Consider the following 20,701-nt stretch of genomic DNA (forward strand, 5'->3'; position numbering starts at 1 on the left):
AACTTATTTGTTGTGCAGTTGGTATCTTGATTTAGTGTAATAGTTAGTAGAATAAAACTTGCAGCCTCAGCAATATAGCCTAACAGAATTGTTCCACTATGGCAGCACAGCTATGGATGGCAAGTAAAAGAATAATCTTTTTGCCCTCCAGGCTTGTGTGTATGTGAAAAATTTCCACATGTAATCAATAACAGACAACATGTCTATACAAGTTTCTTCCAGGCCAAATTCAGTTTAGGCCGATATCGAGTACCAAGTTAACAAGTTGGTACTTATACTTCCTACAACAAAAATAAATGTATTTTATTTAGAACAGGATGGCTCTTCTTTTTAAGCTTACAGATCCTATGACTGTTTTTTATTTATTTATTTTTTATTTTAATTTTTTATTTGGAAAGGCAAGTTACAATTACATTGTACATTTCAGCTTCCACCACAGCGGAAGTATGAGAAGGAATAACATAAGTCAATCCAGGGTTTTTGTGTAATAACAAAACATCCATAACAGAAGAGTGAGCGAGGGGTGGGAGGGGTCTGATCTGATCTTGCATATAAAAGGGAAAAAGCACATTCCAGAGCATAGATTTACCATAAGCCCGAACCAGGGTACAATACACAGCACAACAATATTTGCATGTGATAGGCATATTTAGTCCAAATGGATTACTGATTTAACATAGTTTGTCCATTTAGACCAGATCTTGAAGAATGATTCCCTTCGACCTCAAACAGAAAAGGATAACCTCTCCAGAATGTAAATGTCTTGTACAATATTGAACCAGTCCTCTACTGTAGGTGCTTCAGGCTTTAACCACTTTCTAGTGATTGTCTTTTTACTTGCTGCCAGAAGCATTAACAGCAGTTTTTTATCTTCCAGAGTCCAGCTATCAAATGAGATGTTTCCTAAGTATAGGGATTCATATTTACATGAGATTCATTCAGAAAAGATGTTGTTTAGGTGGGAACACAGTTGCTCCCAAAAAGCTTTAATCACCGGACAACTCCAGAAGATGTGATTTTGATTTGCCCCGTTTGTTCCACAGAGTCTCCAACACATGTCCCCACTGCCCCAATGTTTTTTTCTGAACTGGAGTCACAAAATATCGAACAGTGTTTTTCCAGCAGTGGAAAAACACTGTTCGATTGGAACTCGAGGTCATCCAGTGCAATCTGTTGATCTGTTCCCAGACTTCAGTTGAGATGGATTAATTTCCTTCTTTTACCCACTTGTTTCTTATGTAGTTTGTGTCACTTTATTTAGAGAATAGAATACCATTGTAAAGTATAGAAACAAGTTTCTTGCTTGAACCTGACTTCAACAAGGACAAAAACACATTAACAAGTCCTGGTTTAGCTGATTCCCAATTGACACATATATTTTGATTGAAATAGGACCTAACCTGTAAGTATCTGAAGAAGTCGTCCCTCTCCAACCCGTTAGATCTCTGAAGTTCCTCAAAACTCTGAAACACCCCCTTATGGATAAAAGTATATTAAGAGGTTAATCCTTTTTGGATCCATCCTCTAAATCTTCCATCAATCTTGTTCGGTTTAAATGCAGAGTCAAAGGCACACCATCTGAGCATCTTTATCTGGCTCCCCAATCCACAAATTTCAACCACGTTTCTCCAAGAATCCAACATTGTGTGTAACATTGACTATTGTTTGGTATATTCAGCCTCTCTTGTAAATCCTTGTCCATTAATACTGATATTAAAGGTATTCCTTCCACTGTTGAGCCATCTTTCCACTTTGCATCGTAAGATGGAGAGCATAGACAGAACACCGGTCTTAACTGAGCTGCAAGGTAATAAACCCGTAGATTGGGAAGACCCAATCCGCCTTTCTCTTTCTTTAACTGCAACATTCTATACTTCACCCTTGGTTTTTTCCTCTGCCAAATATACTGAGATATTAATCTTTCCCACTCTGTGAAACATCTTTCTGATATCTGGATAGGTAAACATAGAAATAAATATAGGAAACGTGGGAGAATGTTCATTCCGACCGACTCCACTCTGGAGTATAAATTTGAGAAAGGGATCAAGTTCCATCTCTGTATGTCTGATTTCAGGTTTGAGATTAGGGGCCCATAGTTGACATCAAAAATCCTGGAGAAATCCTTTGGCAATGTGACCCCTAAGTATTTAATGGATTCTGCTTCCTAGCTCCAATTGTACAGGCTCTTAATATAGTTCTGTGGGTTATAGTTTATCGTTAAGACCTGAGTCTTGGTAATGTTTATCTTGTAGCCCGAGAGTGAACCATATTCCTCGATCGCCTCCATAAGTACAGGTAGAGTTTGGGCTGGGTTTGCTATGGTTAGCAACAAATCATCTGCAAACAATGACAGCTTTTGTTCCCCGGACGACATGTGAACTCCAGCTATGTCTGTCCTCTGACTTATCCACTGACTTAAAGGCTCTATGAAGAGGGCGGAGAGGAGTGGGGAAACACAGCATCCCTGCCTCGTATCCCTTTCCAAAGTAAAGGGATCAGATAGGTCAATGTTAATTTTTATCCTAGCCGATGGTTTAATTGTATAAAGCTGCAATTATATCTATTATGGTCTGGTGGAACCCAAACCTGGACATAACTCAAAAGCCTTCTCCGCATCCAGACTCAGTACAACGGTCTCTATACTTTGTTGAACTACATGATTTAAAATATGCAAGGTTTTTCTGATGCTGTCCTGTGTCTGTCTCTGTCTGATGAAGCCTGTTTGATCCTTATGAATTATCACTGGCAAGATGTTTTCCAATCTCTGTGCGATTATGGCAGTAAATAATTTATAATCAATATTTAGCACACTTATTGGGTGGTAGTTTCCGCATTCCAATTTATCCTTTCCCTCCTTAGAAATTAGCGAAATAATTGTGTCTCTCCATGAGGGAGGGATTATTTTCTTTTCCAGTACATTGTTGAAAACTCTTAATAAAACAGGGACTAACTGATCATGCATTTCTCTATACCACTCGGAGGTAAACCCATCCGTTCCTGGATATTTTCCTCCTTTCAACTTTCTAATCACTGACCTTAGTTCTGCTTCAGTTATCTTTGATATTAACTGTTCGTTTTGCTCGTCTGTAATGTTGGGCAGAGAGAGTTGGGAAAGGAATGTATCTATTTGCTGTTCATTTTTCATTTTTTGTTGGGAGTATAAGGTTTGGAAAAAATCTCTAAAGCATTTATGGATCTTTTATAGGTTTGTTTCAACCCTATTTGTATGTATGTTCTGTATTTTGTAAATGGTTCTTTCAGCTTGTTGTTTTCGTAGTTTAAATGTTATGAGCTTCAGGGCTTTCCCCCCTGCTTTGTAGTATTTCTGTTTAGTAAAGAGAAGTTTCTTTTGTATTTCACTTCAGTTATTCAGTTCTTTTTTTCACTATCTCAATTTTATTTCTTGTTGCCCTTTTGAAGGTTTTGGAATGTTCTTTCTGAAGTTTTTTTTAGTTCCACTTCCAATTGAGTTTGTTTTTGTTGTCTAATTTTCTTTTTGTTGGCGAAAAAGGCTATTATTTTTCCCCTGACTTCTGCCTTTAGAGCATCCCAAAGTATTGCTGGACCCACCTCTTTATTATTGTTTTCTTCTAGATATTGTTTGATTTCAATTTTCATATTCTCCTTAAAGATTGTACCATTTAATAGGTTTTTATTCAACCTCCAGAGCGTGGATCTGCTTTTATCACCCAGATGAAGGGACATATAGATTGGGCTGTGATCAGAAATTGGACTAGATCCAATCTTGCAACTTTCTAATCTATGTACATCTTAAAGAAATAATCTATTCGTGAGTATGCATTAAAAGAAGAGGAATAATGTGTGTAGTCACAACTGGTTGGGTTCTTATCCCTCCATATATCCACTAATCCCAGTTTGTCCATCATATTTTTCATTCTTTAACTGATATTTCTTGAGTTTGTTTTCCCGTTTGATGAGTCCTGATTTGGGTTTAACCTAATATTAAATTTGCCAGCACAAATCATTACACCCTGACTTTTTGTAGCTGCTAGTTCAAGTATTTTCTTGTAATATGACCAGTCGCTACCAGGTGGGGCATAGACTTATCAGGATGCCATTTATTATCCCTGTAATTAAAATATAGCGGCCTTCCCTATCCTTATGTTCTGCAACATATTCATAGTACAAGGAGCTCGATATTAAAATCGCAACCCCTCTTCGTTTTCCGGAGCCGTGGGAAGAAAAATAGACAGACTTAAACCCTATCTTGTTTAGTTTGGCATGTTCAGAGTCATCTAGATGGGATTCCTGTAGCATCGCTATTTGAACTTTATCTTTCCTGAGTTTAAATAAAAGTATCCATGTTCAGCATCCAAAGCAGGGGTCTGTTAACTAGACCCTGTTGAGCCTCTTGGAAGTAGCCCAGAAGGGAAAAACCTCCCATATCGTTAGGATGGGCCCTTTCAAGTGGCAGCGGCCCAAATAGGAGTGAACCCCAAACAAACCTTTTTAAAGTCCTATCATCCTTAAATCAGCCCTCCCTATACTTATCTCTAAGAGGAAAATCTCTGACTGTTTTTAATAAATCATAAATAGATCATGACACACAGATTGTTTAGTCATCAAATGCTTTATCAAATTACTTGTTAAAAGATACATATTTTGTTAGAGCCCACTACCAAGAACTATTGTTCTGTTACCAGCTGGAGACGCTCAAGCTCCAATCAAACTACTTAAACTAACAGTTGAATTAGTAACAGTATCCTGTGCCAGGATACTAACAGTTTAATAATTCTAGTTGTTAGAACAGTCATAACCAGTCTAGTTGTGATTGTTCTAAATGAGGGGACTTGGGAGGCCGGCTAATGCACAGCAGGAAGCACAGCCGATCTTAAATACAGGCTGTTAGGAGAACATTCTGAAGATCTATAGAATGGAGTGAAATTTAGTGGATTAAATTAAAAGTAAAATATCTTCTTCCAAATCCTCCAGGTTAATGGCCCCAGATGAAATGAGCTTTCCAGGAAAGGCACAGCATGTATGTTTCTGTCTGTTGGCAGTTCCGCAGGACTTAAAGGTCACACAGCTCAGCTTTTTGCATCATGTTCTTGATACCTTGATGCCTCTGCAAGTGTCTGCAGCCTCACTGGAAGCAGCCATGCTTGTTTAATAGTCCCAGCAGGAGCCTGCATCCGCTGTTACTCTGTTGCTGTGATGATTTAGTTGGTGGGTCTGACACACACAACCTGCTGTGAAAGTGTGCATACTTTGAGGAAGGTGAATGGAAACAGGGCACTTGTAGTAATGTTAATTTGGATAGTTGTGCGTCTCTGAATCAGAACTTCTACTGTGGAGAAATGAAAACTGAAAACTGGACCCATAACTTACCCTACGTCTACGGAACATTGTGTCAGTCAAAATATTGATTTATCCATGCATTGTAATTAATTTTTCCAATTCAATATCAATTTGGAAAAGTTTAATTAGTTAGATCACCTGTCCTGCCATGGTGAGCAACACTTTTAGCACTGTCACTATAAGAACTAGGTGTCTAATATAAGACAGCTGGATATGAATTCTTCTTCGTTTTGAGCTTATTTGTGGTTGGCAAGTGACTATTGTTATAGCTTGTGCAAGGATTCCTGAGCTCTATTCAAAAGACTGATGATAACTGCAGGAACTGAGTGTGTTTTGCATCTGACTGTAAACAGAAGAGAATGATACCCATTAACCTCAACATCACAGATGGACCTGAGCACAGAGTATGTATTAGTGAAGGTTAGGAACAAGGGGTCAGGTCAGAGGTCAGGTAGGCAGTGGTAGACTTGGATTATGAATACTTTCCAGATGTACTGTAAACTTAACCATTAAACAAACCATTGTGATTATCTAACCTTGTGAAAACTGTTGTTGATTTGTGTGAGACTGCTGGATTTAATCCATAAAACTGCACATTTTCACAGCTGCTCTGATCACTTCAGCATATGTGTCCACAGATTGATGAAAATTAGTTAATCTTAGCACCACAATGCCTTACTTCCTGGCGTGGTTTGTGGTTTTTAGTACAAGTAAGTTTGGTTGAGTTCTGATCTTTCACCTTCTGTTTAAAAGAACAACTTCTGCCAAAAGAACAACTTCTATTTTATCTGCATTAAGCTTGAGGAAATTCTAGCCCTTCAGTTTACTGATATTGTGGACATACTTCCTCAGTGACTGCAGATAACTATGGTTATTTGGTGACAGAAATATAAACTTCTGTGTCATCAACATAAATATCATGGGAGATGTAGTGACTCTTCCAACCAGTTGTTACATGCAGTAATAGATATTAAATTTTAAAAAAATGGATGAAGGATGAAACCTTGAGAAACCCCACATCAGATTTTTATTGCTCAGAATTATTGTTGGTGAAAGGAAATATTGGCCATAATTCAAATTAGTGCACATCAGTACACAATAAAGAGACATGTTTCATTTAGACAACCGTCACTATCAGTATACTTCAAATTATAATGACTATGAAAGGTCGCAGAACAAACGCAGATTATCATCCCTCTACCACCATATTTGATAGGCAATAGCAGTTTGTTCTGAAATGCTGCTTAGATTTAACTACTTTGGTTAAGCATCCAGAAAACATTGTTGCAGAAGTGTTGTCTCATTTGAATGCAGCTGTACTTCGGTTGTCACAACACTAAAATTTCAAACTTGTTACTGCTAAATAATTAATAGCTTTACAAGATTATTATCTTATGTTGAAAATTGTGCTGCACATCCAGTTTGTCAATGTGCTGCTGATTGAAATCACATTTACATGGTTTGAGTTAGTATAGTATAGCTATTATTCAGCATAAATTGGTGATTGTTCATGCTCAAAAAAAAAGTTTGTCGAAAAAAAAAAATCTAGAAGTATTTCTCATAAATTATTCTAATTGCTTTAAAGTATCCACCAAACATCAAATACTAAAATAACATACATATGAAGTTATTTTAAGGTAAATCTGTTTGTAATTGTAATAAAAGCACTAGCAAGTCTGTTTCAGGATACTCTGGAATACTTTGAGCTGCTGGCTTACATAAGACACAAAGGTGCTTTCCTCTTCTGTTGTGCTGAGAAGTGCAGATCTGGTTTGATTATGAGGTGCCTGCTGTGTTACCAAAGCCTGTGATTCAGCACTTTGTTCCTAATCACTTCTACCCTGAAGCCGAGTGGCTTCTGCTGCCCACTCAGGGCTAATGGAGGACCAGAAGCAGCTCAGCAGCATCCTGCACCAAGAACAGCTGCTTATTGGGTCACTTTTATTGTTTTTCAGGAATCTCTGGCTTATACTGTAGCTGTGTGCGTGCATGCGTGCGTGCGTGCGTGCGGATGGGGTGTGGGGGAATGTCTGCTGTTCAGGGGCAGTTCAGTTCACCTTTGAGGGTTTTGGAGCTCAGCAGCTTTGGGATATGTTTGCTACACTAAATGTCACACTTAGGGTTGCTGCTTATTTTTAAACATCATAGACTGAATATTACAAAGAGGTTAAACTGAAACATCAAAGAAGTCCACAGTGATATTTGTTTTCAGGCTTATTTGCATTAACGAAGTTTGTATCTTTATGTATTTTGCCTTCTTATTTTTCATGTACTTTCATAATATACTGAACTGAATATTAGTTTTTTTCACCAACTGGTTCCAGAGGAACTGAAGGAATACACCAATAATATTTCTCATGTACAGTTAGAATCTACCATCTAATGCAGCATTAGATATCATTAAGAGCTGGTTATTGTCTGTGCAGTTCCATTAATGACATCTGATTCTTTAGAGGATGATTTAATGAAACACATGGGGCCAATCAGAAAGCAAAGCTGCTTGAGGTAATAAAACTTGTCTGAATGTAAGATTGAGCTGAATGCAGTTGATGCATTTAAATAAAAATAAATTTTATTCATGCAAATTTGACCATTACTGATGCTTTTTGTGCAGTTTGATTTTGTTTTAGGAAATTGTTAGTCTTCTCTATTCATTACAGCAGTAAGGCTTTATGAGAACATATCTGTTAATCCTGCATACAAATAAGCATAAATAAAGGCAATTAAGCATAAGTGAAGGAGTTATGGGATGCTTAGTTCCAACTGGGTATTGCTAAACTGGGACAACCTACCTGAGTATTGTTGTGTAATGTCTTCATTACTTTAGTACTACATCATATTCAAATGTAGATGGCAAATTCCTGCAGAATAATGCATCATGTCATAAAGCTCAAATAACCCTAAGTTGCTTTGTTTTACATATCAGAGTCCACTGTACTGCAACAGCTTCCACCAGATCCCAGTCCTATAGACCCTGCTGGGATGTTGGAATGTGAGACTAATTGTGGATGTGCAGCCGACTAATAAACAGTGACTGCATGATTTTGTCATATTTGTGTGGATCGAACTCTGAGGAGTCTTCCTAACACCTTGTTGAATTTGTGGATTTGTATGAATGTAGTGTCTGTTCATCCACTGTCATTGGTGGCTATGCTAACTGGCCTTAGCATCGCCACCGCTACAGCTGGTTGTTGTGAACCAGCTGTAGCAGAGCAGAGAGCAAGAGGAAAGTGTGAGCAGCGAATACATGAGATGATTGACAGCAACAAGACCCTGGCTCTGATTGATTGTGTCTGACCAAATGGTGTATTTCACATGACAGCAGGATCCCAGGGATCATATGTTTTTTTTGCAAAAGTTACATAGTCTCCTTCACAGATGATGAACATATTTAGTAGTTCCAATCGGGGGGGAGTGTGTGTGTGTGTGTGTGTGTGGGTGTGTGTGTGTGTGTCTATGAAGTTGATGAAATGCATTCTTGTCACTTTCTGGGGAGTCAGTAATTAAAGCCAGACTTTAGTTTTTATGGCAGGTAACGTTAATTGGCTCACTGTGCTGCAGTTGCTAAATAGCATCTAACCCAGGGCTCTGCAGCTGTTCCAATCCAAAGAGCTGTTTTTACCAGCAATCCAACTAAATAAAACCCATTTAGAGCTGCAAAGGCAACGTGACACTTTTTTCAAAAATATAAATATATACTCTAAGTTTAAAAACAAAGAAAAAAAAGTAATTTCTAAATATGCAACTTTTTTGTTTTCTAAAGGATGGACTCATGTTCTTTTGAGAGAGAGACAGAGATCTTGATCACTTTGGCTGACGAAATTTCTCCCTACAGCATACTAAATCAAGGCGGCATTATGACAAAGATCAAAGTCATTATTATGATACATTGCTTGGCTAAACAAGACCGCAACACCACAAAGAGTTGGATCCCCCAAAGTCTAATTGTGTCTTTCCCTTTGTGACTGCAGTTACTGATGTGGAACTGAAGCGGCTGAAGGATGCCTTCAAGAGAACCAGTGGTCTGTCGTGTTACATGACCCAGCAGTGCTTCTACAGAGAAGTGCTAGGAGATGGAGTTCCCCCGAAAGTTGCAGAGGTAAGCCACAGTAATGTCACAATTTATGTTATGTAGCTGAAATGAAGAGTTAGTAGAAGTGAGGAGAGAGGCCCAAATAAATTATGCTTTTATTGGAGTGGTGAACTCAAACTCTTTCAGGTTTCCCCCAGAAAACTTTCTAAGCCTGGTGGTAGGGACAGTTATCCAGCAGCCCCTTGTGTTTTTGTTTTAAAATATGTTAAAGGTTGACTGGAAATTTAAAATATGACTAGGTAAAATTATGTGTATTGAAAGATATTGTTGATAGTACTTATACAAATATAGTACAAATATAAAGACTTACAAAAAGGAAATGTGCAGGGGTGCAGGCTGAGTGATTTGTCCAGCTCTGTGCCCAGTTCAACGCATCAACTATAAACCTGCCTTTGCTTTCACTGTTACTAGTGTATAAAAAACCCTGTCTAAAATAAACAAGTGACATATAGCCTGGTAGGAGGGAAACCCTGTCTGAATAGAAGTTTATAGTAATTTCCCCATCTGTGCTTACTTATTCAAATCTGATGATATTTTTTATTTTTAGGGTAGCTGAAAAAATTAAACTCCAGAAACATTTTCTGGCTGCTTCGAACCATTGATTGCAACACACTGAACCATGTTGCACTCATATTCACCCAGTAATATGCTGAATATTGTTAATCCCTGGCAGCACAATGTTCATCACAGATTGAGGGGGAGTGTCATGGAAAATGCCAAAAACAGCTCAGTGTTTTTTTTTTTCCTTAAATTTTCTGAGTTTAAAATTTTGTATATTTTATTTAACAAGCATATTTAATTATTTTCTTTCACCTTTTGTTAGCTTAAAAACACTGTTCAGTTCTCCTTTAAGGTTCTACATGAAGGTTCTTGAAGTGGTCCAAGTCAGAGTCCTGACTTAAATCTGACTGAGACTCAGATTTAAGATTAGGGTGATGGCATGAAGGCCTTTCAACCCAAAGGCTTGGAGCTCATAGCAAAAGTTAGTTAGAATGGTCTACGGCAGTGGTCCCCAACCCCCGGGCTGCGGACCGGTACCGGTCCGTGGACCAATTGGTACCGGGCCGTGCAAGAAATAGTTAATTATTTCCGTTTTATGTATTATTTGAGTTTGGAGGATCTATTATTTTGAAAATCCTTTAACCGGATTTTCTCGGTTACTTGTGCGCCAGCACTGATCCAACAGGCAGCAAAATGCTTAAGAAACGGATCAGATGTCTTTGGAAAATTACTTTGCAAAGGGGAAAAGGCCCAGAGAAGAGACAGGAGGATGGATTTATCCCAGACTGGTAGGTGAGTCCCACATTACAAGCCTGCGTAACATGTGGCGACCAGCTGCTAATGAAGCAATGAAGCTTCAAACTGCTTCACCACGTAGAGACCAAGCAGGCTGTGGATATAAGCAACACTTCGGGTGAAGGAACCATTTCGTTGCAGAGAAACAAGCTCAGGGCTCCCGTTAGTCATTATCATGAGTTAAAATTTTCTCAAAAGTAAAATGTTTGTTTTTGTGGCGCATCTGTATCTTATTTTGAAGGGATATGTAAACGTTACCATAGCGACCAGAGTCAAAGAGCATTTGGGCAGTGGTCGAGAGGAGATGAGTAGAGCTTGTGAGTCTTAAGTCTGGTTTAGACGGCAAGATTTGAGAATTGTTGGCCGATTCTCCAAACCTCTGTGACCACAAAGCTGATAAAAGTACAACAGGTTCGATCGGTTCGTGTCTCTAGCCACACGGCAGGAGCAACACACCACATGAACCGATTCCAGTCACGAACATCCTGATTCCAGAGGATAATCCAGTAAAACCCCCAACATAGCATACGGGAATTTAGAATAACCAAACACAGATGACGATGTAGAAACAACAGTGATATTTTGTGGACTCATTTTAAGAGATAAAAGATGTAACAAAAAGAAAAGGCGGTGGATAAAAGACAGCGGGAGCAGCCGCTCTCTTTGCTGCACTATGATTTGGAGGTGACTATGTTTTTTCATAGTTAACATTTTTAACTGAATAAACATAATAAACATATATAATAATGACCTTTACATATAATAATAAACATTTCCACATATCATCTCCGATATCCACCGGACTCTCAGTTGCGTGATATGTCAGCTGTTTGGGATTCTCCTCTGTTCTTACGTCACCGCGCTTTCTGATTGGCTACCTGTCACATTCAACAGGTTGTATTCTCGTTCCCAGTCAGGGAAAACCCCACAGGCTGCGATAAAAGGACCAAGACAACCCAAATTGGGCATATTCAGGATTTAGCGGGAACACCAACATGCAGAAGCCTTATCTGACGTTTCACCTCCCCTTCCCCGGGCTGCAGCAAAATTTCCAAGTCTCGACTGGTCCGCGGTAATTAAAAGGTTGGGGACCACTGGTGGAAACATGCTAAAACCTGATAAGCTACCACACAGAGGGCCTCATCATGTCTTCCCTTAAGTCATTATATAAGAGTTTTCTCATTCCAAAAACAACAGAACTTTTTATAGATATTTTCAGGGAGCAAATGAAAGAGCAGCCTCTTTCTGCTAAACTGAACACCTTCTATAGATGTAAACTGGTGTAGATGTAACTGCTGTAGATGTACAGGTGAACATCAAGTTGGGTTCAGGAGTGTGACGTGTGCTTGGTGCGACCTGCTGTGATCCAACCTCCTTCTGTCACACCTGTTTATGACGGTGAACTCTTTCCACAGGGGAACCAATCAGAAGCAGGTGTTCCATTCAGAGCTGCATAATGGTGACCCAGTAGTTTTAGATAATAATACAACGTGGCTCCCTTCCTGAGCGTACACTCAACTCTCACTCAGCGTCTTCAGTGCGTTTCAGCACGGCTGGTATTAGTCATCCTCCTCTCACACAGCGCTTCAGTACTTCTTCCCCCCCCACTTCCCCTTCCCACCTTGTGCTGCTGCTGCCTCTGTGTCACCATGGCAGCAGTTAGTTCAGTGACATCTCTCCAGAAGCAAGGTTTCAGCTGGTGTCTTCAATCATGCCTGCAGATGTGCCATATCTTTACAGTTCAAGGAAAAGAGTTTGATCTGTCAGAAAGTTAGTCTTTAAGGTAACACTTTATTTGAAGGGGTGTGCATAAGACTGACATGACACTGTCATAAACATGACATAACATCTGTCATGAACATAAAGAAGTCTTTATGAATGTTTATGACTGTTGTCATGAAGTGTCATTCGGTAAATAATGACACTTTTAATGCAAAGTTGCTCTAAAAATTGCATTGAAAGTCCATTAAAAATGCCAACTTTACATTAAATTATAATTTACAAAATCATGTAAAGTTGGCACTTTTAATGGACTTTTAATGCAACTTTTAGCAACTTTGCATTAAAAGTGTTATTATTTACCGAATGACACTTCATGACATCTGTCATAAACATTCATAAATGTTCATGTTCATGTCATGTTTATGTCAGTGTCATGTCAGTCTTATGCACACCCCTTCAAATAAAGTGTTACCGTCTTGAATCATTTGAAGATTTATCCAGAGTTCCTTTTTGAAGTGTGTGAATTATTATCAGATTCACAGACTTAACCCCTTTTACACAACTGAATAAAAGCCTTTTGCATAATTGTCTTCATGCAGTGAAGACAATTATGATTGATTGATTCTATGGTAGCTGCAGGTGTTTATCTGCTATCTGCTAATATGCAGCGATGAGAAGACAATGCATATGTAAGCATCATCTGTGGAACTGCTGTTCTTAAGGCTGCAATTCTGTGATATCTAGGGCTGTTGTAAATGATTAGTTTAGTAATCGAGTAATTCAATCAGAAATTGACCTGAACTGTATCAGCTACTTTAGCTAGTAAAAGAAAAATACGTAAAAGAGAAAATGTTATGAAGTATGAAAAAGTTATTTTATAAAATATTTAAAAAATAAAATAAAATCTTGTTATTAAACAGTGACATAATTTGTGATGTTGCCATTAAAAAAAACTGCTGATGATTGATGCTTGTGAAGATGATCTACCTAAAGCAGTGGGCAAAGGGACAGACCTGGAGCCATGTGTTATTAACTGTGTGCCGAGGGGTTTCCATAGATAATGTGGGGATTCTGTGGCGAGTTACAAAAAAGATAATATTTTTACATATAGTCATCACTGACATAACAAGAACAGATCAGACTTTAGACTTTACCTGCAGTCAAGATCAACACTTAAACTTTGTTTTCTATTGATCTGTTCAGTTTACACCATAAACCTGAACTTCCTTGAATGTTGCATGTAATAAACTCCTGTTTGACTCGGCATGTTATAATGTAGCATAGTATTGCCTTATTCTGTGTCATTCAGTGTTTGAATGCACACTGTCATACAGCTGTGATGTCTGCTTGTTGAGTATAAACAGTTAACATCAGTGATATGTCATCCTGCTACATTGATGTATAAAAATGAGCTTGTCTGTTGTCACTGCTGGTATTTTGGTAAACATGCTCCAGCCTGTACTTTCCATGACGAACAGACGGTTTGTAGGGTTGGTGGGATTCCCCTGTAATCTCATTTTACTCTTTTACAAACTTGAACAAGGTTGTTTCGTCACAGGAGACACAGAGACACAGGTTTCAGATGTTTCACTGTGACCTCAGCAGGTTGCTGTGAATTCATATGTCGATGTACATTATATGTACTCAGAATGATTCTTTACCTCTACTGCAATTATTCATCTTCAGGGTTCAGAGGGAAAATATCAGGTAAATCCCTCCTTGCTGGTTGTGACATAACATGAGTCATCACTACACGTGTTTACCATGTAGTCTGTCTGTTTAGTATATTTATATTCAGTAGAACCATCAGAAGATAACAGAGGGGAAAAAGTGATGGTGGATTTAAAAGTTAGCAAAGTGTGACACACATTGACTTCCTTTTTTTCAAACCATAAGTTAGACAGTGTGTGACCTACTGACAAGGACATGCTTCATTAGCACACTGACTGCACAGTCACCTCCTCCAAGTCAGTTAGCATGCTTTGCAAACGCTGCACCGTTTGGAATCTCTGTGAGGAAACAGTATTCTGTATCTTTATGTCCTGTTGTAATAAATAGTTGAAAACTCAACTTTTATGTAAACTTTTTTTAAGCTGGTGACTGGTAGTATTTCTTCTCCCTGCTTTCATCTTTAAAACCTGATTTTGTTTCATGGTTTTTGTAATGTAAAGCAATTAGTTCCTACATTTTTAACAGATGAATGAATGTACTCCAAAAGCAGGAAGTGGACCATAGAGCAAAACAAACGCATGAGTGGAGAAATGGTCCAGCCGCTAAAATCTGACACCACTCAATGCTTGTTTACATTTCATAAAGAGTTAAGTTGTGCTCAGTGTCTCATTCAGTGGTTTTTTTGTTGTTTCCTTGAGTGATTCTTGGTGCAACGCCACCACAGGCAAGGAGGGGTAACAAGTTTTTCAAAGAGATTGGTTGATTTGTGAAAGAGAACTGCAGTGGCTGAAATTGTAGCAAATGTTGCCACTTTGGTTCCCAATCAAACCAAATCTACTGAACTATCAGCTGTGAAAACATCCTTAGTATAACGGTCCAGATGCTGAATGTTGCTTTTTTTTTGCATATCTGTATATGGAACAAATCCGTAGGAAAAAGACAAGGCCAAACCCCACAACCAGAAAAAGGGGAATACTTAAACTGTTAAACCTGCAAATTTTTAATAGACAAAGTTTCTCAGACCTTCGTCACGCTCATCAGGCTTTGTGCTCATCAGTGTGAGGGACTTTCTCCATTGTTTCCTATCTTTGTCCAAATATAAACTACATGTAGTTTCTAAGGATAAGCTATGCATTATTACAATGACAAATAATCAGTTTCAGATCTAGAATTTTGCCACGCATGGTGGCGGCATGTTGGAGCTTCTGCTACGTTGGAGCTGATTTGCTCATTTTATTTAGACTTTTGCTCATAATGTGTTTGGTTGAGGCGTTGCATGTTTGGACAGTTATTTATCTGGTGTTAGAGGGTGTTCAACTGGAATGAGTTTTGCTCTGTTTTACTTTCAGTTAAGATGTGTAACCGTGGCAACAATGATTTGTTTTTACAATTAGGAGCAGCTGATTAGCATCTCAAAATCTCAGATAAATCTTGAATTTTGACTACAAATTCCAGAGGAGATGAAAAGGCTTTCTGGATGCAGAGCAGGACCTAAGAACAGAGAGAATGAAGAAGTTTACATATTTGAACAGAGTTCTTCCTTTTTAGTTTTGTGGCTAAAACATTTTTGTGTTGTCAACAACAGTTTTCTGCTCATCAGTTCTCCTTGTATTATTTTCTGAATATCTTCAGCCTTTCTATTCCTGTCTGTTTCAGGTAATCTACAGCTCGTTTGGAGGCTCCTCTAAAGGACTGCACTTTAACAACCTGATAGTGGGGCTTGTGCTGCTGACCAGAGGCCGCGATGAGGAGAAGGCTAAGTGTAAGTACTTTCAGTTGAGCTAAGTGGAAGTTACACTTAGCAACTTGTTCCATGTTGTTATTGTCAGAAATGTCACAAAAGTCTGAGACATCATGGGAAATGGTGAAGAAAATTCCTTTCCTATCCAACACTTTTGCTGTTCCACCTCTGAAGGTTGCATTCTCCAAAATGTTTTATTATAAAACCCCAGGCTACATTTAGTCTTCATTTATGTTGAATATAGAACCAATATCAAAACACATAATACTCAAAACATTCAGGCATTTTGCTTTAGCTGGAGGTGCATGTTTCATGAAAAGTTTGCAGATAGTGGAGCTACACTGTGTGCACAATTATTAGGCAAGTTTTAGTTTTGACCATATAATCATAATTTTTATGCAGGACAATGCTCCATCGAGCATCACAGTACTCCACTATGTGGCTAGCCAGTAAAGCCCTTAAAGATGAAAGGATAATGAAGTGGCCCCTTTCTTCACTACTACAACTTGCATAATGATTGTTCACACAGTGTATCTTTGTATAATCAGTTTTCTGCTCATCAGTTCTGCATATTCTACTCTTGTGGGTCTGTCCATTGTTGCTCAAATAGTTAGCCAGATAAAGTTGCATTGAGAGCTTCAGTAGGATATAGAACTGGATGAAAACCTGGCCTTAATGAGCAATCATAGAATATTCAGCTTACCTTAGCTATTAGATATTTCACAATCAGAATTCCTTTTATTGTCATTGTGCAAGGAAGAAAGCACAACAAAATAAAAAAAAAATAACTCTCAAAGGCACAAATAAATAAAAAACATCTATCTATCTATCTATCTATCTATCTATCTATCTATCTATCTATCTATCTCATTCCATCCATCCATCCATCCATTTTATTTATTCCATCCATCTATTTTATTTATTTATTTATTTTCTGCCTCTTATCCGGGGTTGGGTCGCGGGGGCAGCAGCTTCAGAAGGGAGGCCCAGACTTCCCTCTCCCCAGCCACTTCTTCCAGCTCCTCCGGGGGAATCCCAAGGCGTTCCCAGGCCAGCTGAGAGACATAGTCCCTCCAGCGTGTCCTGGGTCTTCCTCGGGGTCTCCTACCGGTGGGACGTGCCCGGAACACCTCACCAGGGAGGCATCCAGGAGGCATCCTGACCAGATGCCCGAGCCACCTCAACTGGCTCCTCTTGACGTGGAGGAGCAGCGGCTCTACTCTGAGTCCCTCCCGGATGACCGAGCTTCTCACCATATCTCTAAGGGAGAGCCCAGCCACCCTGTAGAGGAAACCCATTTCGGCCGCTTGTATCCGTGATCTCGTTCTTTCGGTCATGACCCAAAGCTCATGACCATAGATGAGGGTGGGAACGTAGATCGACCAGTAAATCGAGAGCTTCGCTCTCCATCTTCATGGTGAAATAAAAAAATAAATACGTATATCTCAGTACATATGAAAATATAGTAGAAACAACTGGGGTATTAAGGGAAAAAAAAGATGATCAGGTTTTAGATGAATTAGCAGTTCTCAGTACACAGCTTGGGTAAAAACTGTTTTTAAGTCTGTTTGTTCTTGACTTTATTGCTCTGAAGCCCCTCCCTGAGGGCAGGAGTTTGAAGAGGTGGTGGTCCAGGTGTGAGGGGTCCTTGATGATGCTGCAGGTCCTGTAGATCTTCTCCAGATATGGAAGAGGCCAGCCATTCAGTCTCTGGGTGTTGTTTATGACCCTCTGGAGCTGCTTCCTCTCTGCCGCAGGAATTGAGGAAGCTGGAGACCCACAGCAAGACACCATGGCTCAACACCGACTCTAAAGAGCAGCGATAGAAGAACACCAACAGCTCAGTTCTCAGGTTGCTCTTCCTGAGAATCCTCAGGCAGTACAGTGTCTGTTGTGCCTTCTTCAGGACTGAAGTGGAGTTAATGTTCCAGGTCTTCGCTGATGGTGCCCAGAATCCTGACATTTGGCACCGTCTCCACCCAGTCCCCATTTTAATGATGCGCTGAATGTCTGATTTACACCTCAACAATTGGTTCCTTCGACTTAGATGTGTTCAAACGGAGGTTGTTGGTGGTTCACCAGACAGACAGTTGTTCCACCTCCTCTCTGTATGTGGTCTTGTCTCCTCCAGAGATGAGTCCCACTACTTTGGTATTATCATCAAACTTTATGATGGTATTGTTCGGGTGGCCTACAGTCATGGGTGTAGAGCAGAGGTCTCATTCTCACGGCGCGCGGGCCAATTGCGGCCCGCAGGACGATGTCTCGTGGCCCCCACCGTGATATTAAAGTATAATATTAAAGCGGCCCACAGGGTGAGCGGACCTCTGAAGGAAGTCCCGCCCGCCATTCCTCGTCATGGCTGACATTAGGTGCTAGGCTAAGCTACACTGACTTCATGCACACTACACTTGTAACAATAGTGCGGCAGATGATGGAACAGTCCGGTACCAGTTGCCTTTTTTTGCAGTCGCCATTCCGGTACTTTCTACCATTAATAAATGCCACGATCAAACGCAAGAGAAAGGCGACTACTATCGCGCTGCTCATCATCCGCCACACTGTTGTGACAAGTAGAAGCGGTAATGACATCACACGTCGAGACGTTCTCCATACGTTGCTAGCTGGCTAAAGACTAATGTGAAACGTAGAACAAGAGCGACGCCAAGTGGAATAAACTTAGGGGTGCATTCACACTGCAGCCTAAAGTGACCCAATTCCGATTTTACTTAACGTAATGCGACTTGTATCCGATCTTTTCATGGTAGTTTGAACAGCACAGGTCGGATTCTTTTCGAATGCGACCCATATCCGATACGTATCCGATTCAAATGCGACCTAGGCCGTTTCTCAATACTCAAGAACGCAAGTACGTTCTTGAGTTCTTGGCAAGCACGTACCTGCAAGAACAGTTGAAAGTCCGTTCTTACCAAGTTCACAAGGACGCAGTATGCTAGTTCGCCAATTGGAACAGGGCGTTCTTGATGACGTCACTCAACTTCCATAAATTTCAATAAATTGTTCAGTTTAACAAAGGATAATTCCTGTGTTAAACTGAACAATTTAACAATTGGGACTGGACAATTTTATAATTGGGACAAATATTAACAGGTATCAAATATACATAATTAAGGCAAAGTAATTTCTAAGTAGAAACACCTTATTACTGATTGAAAAAAGCTTAATAGAAAACAATTTATCACCTCAAATTACTTTTTCAGACTTCTGTTACCAGTGAAGCTTGAGTCTTGTTTGCCACCTTCATCAGATCATTTGCTGATAAAATATTTATCTCAAATGACAAATCATAATAGATGATGGCCAGCCTGTCATGCAGTTAACTGATTTCTTCCTTGTTCCCCAGGTTTGCCGGGGATTCATAAACAGGGAAAGTTAAAACAATAATTTCATATTTAATGTTTTACCAACCTGCATCTGGCCAGAGTTCCTGTCACACAACTGGATGGTTATTTTATAACTACTAAACACTTATTAACAAACTTATGTTTCCTTTGTTATCATAATCAAGTATACTCTAGTAAGATAAAGAGAAACATAATTTTTGTAGGAATGTCTTTATTAGAATAACAAAAAAATAAACAAAAACTAGCAGATAATCAGTCAATAACTCCAGGAAATTCCTATTGAGACTGTCAAAAGCAAATATTACCATAATTTAATAGTGTTTTTTCTAAGAAGATGAGGAGACAGTGAAGAGAACATTGGCAGGACACGACGGGGATGAAGAGAATCTCCAGGAGTTTTTGGGAAGGTGAAAGTAAACCTGGAACTGCAGTCTGCTCACCTGAAGAGCTGCCTGCATAAAACAATGAAAAATAAGAGTTCACTCTCATACATGAAACGATAATCCTAGGGAAATTTTTTTTTTTTTTTTAATTTACAATTAAAGTATGATTCTCTGATCATGAAGGGACATTGTATTAAAATATTTTTTCTTACTACGAATTTAAATGCCCTAAAACAGTTAATTAGCGAATGAAAGTAATTGGTTTTGAAAGTCTTTGTCAACACAATTTATAAAATACCAATATTAACTAAATAAATATAAAAAATAAGCTAAGAGAAGAGATATTTCCTATTCTGCTACACTTTATATCTCACTTTCAGCCGCTACGAACAGATGACAAGCAGCGGAAAACGACAGTGACTTGCTGAAATCAGCCTGCGGTTAGCGGGGAAAACACGTTCCAACCGCCCGTTAAACTGGCAGCTCCTCCGGTCTGTTAGTGGAGCTATGCTACTCCGAAAAACTCCGGAGCAAATATTAAAGTATGAATATTCTGGATGAACTGAGTGGATAGATGAAGCTATAAGGTCTACTTTCTCGCCTAAAAACAAATTTAAATGAGTTTTTGTGGCAATTAATGGTGGTAAAAATGCAATACATTTCGGTAAGACCGGACTTTCAACTGTTCTTGCGGGTACGTACTTGCCAAGAACTCAAGAAAGTACTTGCGTTCTTGAGTATTGAGAAACGTCCAGGCCGCATTCATCCGAACTGAACGTCACAACAAATTCTACGTCCTTATACGCGCAAGTGGGAAGAAAAACAACTATGACGGACTATAATGAGGATTAAGTTGTTAATATGCTGCTCCGGTTGGACAGCAACTTCAAATATATAAGCTAAGCTTCACCGTTAGCATCCATGTTTACTTCCGCAAACACTGAGCACTACTTCTTTTTATGGCGGTTGGCAGAACACTGAGAACGCTGACGCTATTGCCCTCTACTGCGCATGCGGGACACTTTCAGGTCGTTTGCCCCATAGACATAATATAAGAATAGACGCCTCATCGACTGCTCTCGCCTATTGTCGCTGACGAGATTTAGGGCGG

General features: G+C 39.3%; 1 protein-coding gene across 2 annotated transcripts in view; it reads left to right on the top strand.

Annotated features, from left to right (window-relative positions):
- Window positions 1–20,701, top strand: part of usp32 (ubiquitin specific peptidase 32) — a 69,622-nt gene that overhangs the window by 6,685 nt on the left and 42,236 nt on the right. For both annotated transcript variants that reach the window (XM_007565563.2, XM_007565564.2), the window contains exons 2-3: window positions 9,291–9,418; window positions 15,758–15,863. In XM_007565563.2, the coding sequence (XP_007565625.1) occupies window positions 9,291–9,418; window positions 15,758–15,863 (234 nt within the window). The remainder of the gene's footprint in view (window positions 1–9,290; window positions 9,419–15,757; window positions 15,864–20,701) is intronic.

Source organism: Poecilia formosa, unplaced genomic scaffold, assembly GCF_000485575.1.
Source record: "Poecilia formosa unplaced genomic scaffold, Poecilia_formosa-5.1.2 Scaffold179, whole genome shotgun sequence".
In the NCBI taxonomy this organism is placed as follows: domain Eukaryota; kingdom Metazoa; phylum Chordata; class Actinopteri; order Cyprinodontiformes; family Poeciliidae; genus Poecilia; species Poecilia formosa.